At 41.2% G+C, this 4,914-nt stretch overlaps 1 protein-coding gene across 1 annotated transcript in view; it reads right to left on the bottom strand.

Annotated features, from left to right (window-relative positions):
* OIT3 (oncoprotein induced transcript 3) overlaps nucleotides 1-4,071 on the bottom strand; it is a 28,538-nt gene extending 24,467 nt beyond the window's left edge. The window contains exon 1 of the mRNA XM_043596604.1: nucleotides 3,028-4,071. Coding sequence (XP_043452539.1) covers nucleotides 3,028-3,088 — 61 coding nt within the window. The 5' untranslated portion in view covers nucleotides 3,089-4,071. The remainder of the gene's footprint in view (nucleotides 1-3,027) is intronic.
* Nucleotides 4,072-4,914: the final 843 nt, after the last annotated feature.

The following is a 4,914-nucleotide window of genomic DNA, read 5'->3' as shown; positions in this document are numbered from 1 at the left end:
GGAATACCAGCCAGAGAGTACTACTATCCTTTGTAATGCACATGAGGCCAACTTACCTGACATTGTAGTCAGGGAATTCACATTAAGACCAATGCGCTTTGTAGACAGAAATTCAGTTTTAGCAAATACTGCACAATAATTAACTGTGGATGGACCATGATCATAAAGTTTAAGTTGTCTAGAAAATATTTTGAATTTTCTAAGTCTACTTTTGAACTCCAATTTTCTCTCTAAATTCAGTCACATGTAGAGGAGGGTGTAGCCTAGTGCTAATGGCCCCAAAGAGAATATGAAATTTTGCGAGAGGAAGTAAGGCTATTGCACTTTCTGGAAATAACACATTTGCAGAGTTGCACATGGCAGGAGCCTCTCTCTCTCTTTTAAAATGTGCCTGAGATATTCCAGCTGCGCCTTAGACCGTATGCGATGTCACTTGAGGGCAGGAAATGTCCTCATACAGACTCTCTCCCCTCTCAAAAGGGAAAAATTCCCTCATCTGCTCTCCCAGCTGTGATTCTCTTAAGAAGCAAGGTTTCCAGGGCAATTTTGCAGGTGATTATAAATTCATAGAAATATTTGGTTGATCTCCTTGGCTCTAATTTTATAAGAAATGGTTAGGTACTCAACTTTTAATGGCTTTTGCAGAAATTCCTAAACCTCCCTCAACAACTATTTCCTGATTTATAAAGTTTTTCCTTAAATTTAACTGTCATTTTTTTTGTGTTATTTGTTAAAAGTTCACTTCCTCTCATTGAAGGGAACATATGGCACAAATAGGGGAAATTTACCGACTATGTTCTGTAAAATAAATATATTTTTAAGTTACCCATGCAATATTTTCTAACATTAAATACACCCATTCCTCTCCACTCCTTAGATCCTTTAATAATCTGGCCACTGGTGGAATTCCTGTTTTCAGTCTCTCAGTGTGGAGTCTGGCATTCAGTATTATGCATGCTGCATCCTAAATTGCTGATGTATACACTCCTTAAATGGGAGACCTTCAAAACGAACAATTCCATCGGTTCCTTGCAAAGTTGAGTCCCGGGCCAACCCTGCCAGGAAGGTCCTCCGTCTTGGCCAGGATTCCTGCCTGAGGTCCCCCATCCGCGGACCCCCGTCTGGGATGCACGGAAGCTTGTGTGTCCCCAGGGCTGGCACCTCACGGGGGCCAAGTGCAGAGAGCAAAGTCAGCCAGCGTCCCCACCCTTCCATCTCCAGCCCTCCAGGTGGGGGGGATGCCACCCCTCGGACTGGGTCCAGGCGCCCCCAGTGTCCTTCCTTCCCTCTCCGGTCCTCCCAGTTCCTACTCTTCCCCTGTACTTCCTGTGCTCTCACTTCCTCTCTTTTCCTTCCCCTCCTTTTTTTCTTTCACTTCCCCTCTCCTGTAGGGGAAGACACTCCCTCGGGGCTCCCCAGCTCCCAAAGTCGTTAATTCATTGATTGATTCATTCATTCATTCATTCATTCATTCATTCATTCATTCTTTTTAATTCTCAAGTTAGTTTACATACAGTGTAGTCTTGGCTTTAGGAGTAGAACCCAGTGATTCATCACTTACATACAGAAGCCGGTGCTCATCCCAACAAGTGCCCTTCTTAAAGCCCATCACCCATTTATCCCACCCTCCACCCCCATCAACCCTCAGTTTGTTCTCTGTTTTTAAGAGACTATTATGGTTTGCCTCCCTTTATTTATCTCGCTTTTGGCATCGAGTCAAAGTTCTAAAAGGGCTGCAATAAATAAATTAAAAAAACCCATAAGATCTGGGAAGAGAGAAGATGTATGATGGGTGGGAACAAGAGGTATTGGAGAGTAAGCAGTAACGAATGGGAAGAAAGGCAAACAGAAGCTTCCGGGTGGTGGAGGCTACTTTTGCTGGGGCAAGTCTTGGTTAGTTATTGGCAGAAGATACGGGTGATTAAACCTAGCTCAAGTCTATCTTTTTCTAATAGACTATTTTTTAAGAACAATATTAGATTTAGGGAACAATTGAGAAAATAGTACAAAGAGTTCCCATATACTCTGTGCCCAGTTTCCCCTATTATGAAACATTGTACATTAGTTCCAGTACCTTTTCCACAGTTAATGATCTGAAGGTGATACATTATTATTAACTCAAGTCCATAGTTTAGATTTCCTTAATTTTTGCCTTTGTCTTTATTCTAGGATCCCATCCAGGATACCACATTACCTTAATTTTCACATCTCCTTGGGGTCTCAAGCCTATTTTTAATGTGCATCCTTAAAGGTGCTAGAGTAAGACCTGAGTTACCCTGAAGAAATAAATCAGGGTCAATTAAACAGAGCTACTCAAAAGTGCCAAGCAGGATGGCTCTGTCCATGTCGATCTCCTCTTACTCTCTCTTCCAATTAGAACTTAAATTCTATTGGAAAAAGGAGAAATGTGTTAGTAACTGGAACTGAAACTTTGTTTTGCCTCGCTGGCCAGTCTTGTGCCAAGCCTGAGAAAGGAGAGAGTTTATGATTCACTCAGTCTATGCAAGAAGTTCTGATTTACAGATGTCTAGACTGAGAAGTTCAATTTATCCAGATCTGTGCCTTTCATGGGGATAGAGCTTTCATTCAGTCCCTTGAATTCAATAAAAACAAAACAAAACAAAACAAAACAAAAAACCCAATCAACCAACCAACCAAAAAAACCCCTCTATCCTCAACTCTAAAGATTGTTATTTTTTTCCGCTCTTAAAGTTGGAATTCTACAAGTGCCTATAATATAAAGAAGCTAGAATTCTTTTTACACGTACTCCAAGAAATATTTAGCTTGTGGAAAGCTGTTGGTTGTGGCAAATCCATGGAAATTCTGGATGCCTGGGCAAGAGGCTAACTGGAACATGAAACAGAAATTCTTTGAAAATGTATCTATCATAGGTTATCATACATTTTCTTACACTATTCTAGAACCAGTATTTAAGATATTGGAACCTAGCTCTTAATTATCTGTTCATAATAGCAAATTCCTACATCAAAAAGTGCGTTGTGCCAAGTATGTGACACAAGACTCACCCATTGGTGATGCAGGTGTGATGGTGAGAAAGACGCAGGTGAGAAGCAGGAATTGAGACATCCTTCTAGACCAGCCACCGCAACAGACTGGAAATCCTCTTAATTCCAGTTGTCCTTCGTCTCTTCTTTTTCAAGCACTTTTTGAAAAAGGTCACTAGGCTCTTACGAAAAGACTTTACAGTACTGGTTGGGGCTTTATCAGAGGAAGAGGATGAGTGGGATAAGGTGTCCATTGTTCTGGCCTTGACCCCAGATAGAAGCACTGCTTTACGCTGTCAACAGGGTTATTGATGTTTTTTTTCAGTGGGGGAGAAAGCCCGTCACAATCCCTCATCCTCCTATTGTTTTCTCTCAAGAATTCCCTGCACCAAGGCCTCCGGTATCTTATCCAGAAGGGAACGTTAAGTGAGGGACATCCCCTCATGTCAAAATCTTGTTTTGTGACTTCTAGGAATTAATTTCATGGTGTTGCAGCCGTACCATTCATTGCTTATGAAATGAGAATGGGATAAGGCCAAATTGTTGGCACTGGTCATTAGGAAACGTCTTGGTCAGATGGTGAAGGAGTTTATAAAGGCACACTAAAAAGTAGTAAGGAGACGTGTGGATTAGGGACAACATTCCCTTGAAGCAAGCTCCTAAGTGTGCTTTATTATGGTCTTTGGTCTCAAAACTTCCTAAAAAGAAGGTTTAAGTTGTGTTTTTGCCAATTCCAGCAGCAACACCTCAGTTTTCATAGGGTCTTTCTGTTCCAAATTAAAATGGTTTAGTGTTCCTTATTTTACTAATTCTCACACGAAGAGGTAGAGGCTTCAAATTCGGAATGACTCACTCATTAAAAGTAACGACACCGAAAGTGACGCTTACTAGAATTTCATTTTTAGACAAAAGAGGCAAAATGAAGGGACCTGCATATTATGTGTCCCCAGACAACCTTTGGTAATTACAGGTCCAGAGTCTGCCAGCTCCCTGATATTCTACAGTGTGTGGACACCTGGGACTTGGCAAGCACTAGTACGGGAGATAAGGTAAAGGGAGGAGAAAGAGAAGGGTAGAGGACAAGTTTTTATTTTATTTTTTTACCATTTAAAACAATGTTTATTTATTTATTTGACAGGGGGGGGGGGAGGGGCAGAGAGAGAGGGAGAAAGAGAATCCCAAGCAGGCTTTGTGCTGTCAGTGCTGAGCCCAACGCGGGGCTCAATTTCATGACTCATGAGATCAGGACCTGAGCTGAAATCAAGTCTGACACTTAACTAAGCCACCGTTTTGTCTTTTTTTTTTTTTTTAAAGTCGGTTTCATGTCCAACATGGGGCTTGAACTCATGACCCTGAGATCAAGAGTTGCATGCTCTACTAACTGAGCCAGCCAGGTCCCCCGAAAGATTGTGTTTTTAAATACTATATTAAACCAGGATCTGAATGATATCAAAGTTTCTCTCTCCTACTCTTACCTTGATCTGATCCTTTGGGCTTCTATCATTCGTACACTATTTATATTTCTTGTCCTATAACCAAATTTCTAGTGACTAGGGAAGGGATATTTGTATTAGGAAGTAGTTCACAAATGTGTCTTCTTAATCTCTTGTCACATTTTTTTCCTATGCTAAGTGGCATCCAAATTGGGGTGGCCCCTTTCCTCTAAGGGTTTCAGTTCAATTAAACATTAGTGCTTACTAGGGGCCAAGTGCCATGCTGTCTCTGGTCTTTGACAGTGACTAAAGGTAAAAGTGTTCCTGCAAGCAGAGTTTACAGTGCTCTAGAGTGGAAAGCTCTAGCAAGGGGTTTCTGTTGATCTAAATTTATAGTTAGCTACTTTATCACTAGTAGATGATAGCAGAACACAGGCAATCTGACCATTTTTAGCTTATTAAGTTGCAATTTGAT

This window comes from Prionailurus bengalensis, chromosome D2 (assembly GCF_016509475.1).
Source record: "Prionailurus bengalensis isolate Pbe53 chromosome D2, Fcat_Pben_1.1_paternal_pri, whole genome shotgun sequence".
Classification (NCBI taxonomy): domain Eukaryota; kingdom Metazoa; phylum Chordata; class Mammalia; order Carnivora; family Felidae; genus Prionailurus; species Prionailurus bengalensis.
Note: the sequence above shows the minus strand (reverse complement) of the source record. Positions and strands in the feature narration are given on the sequence as shown.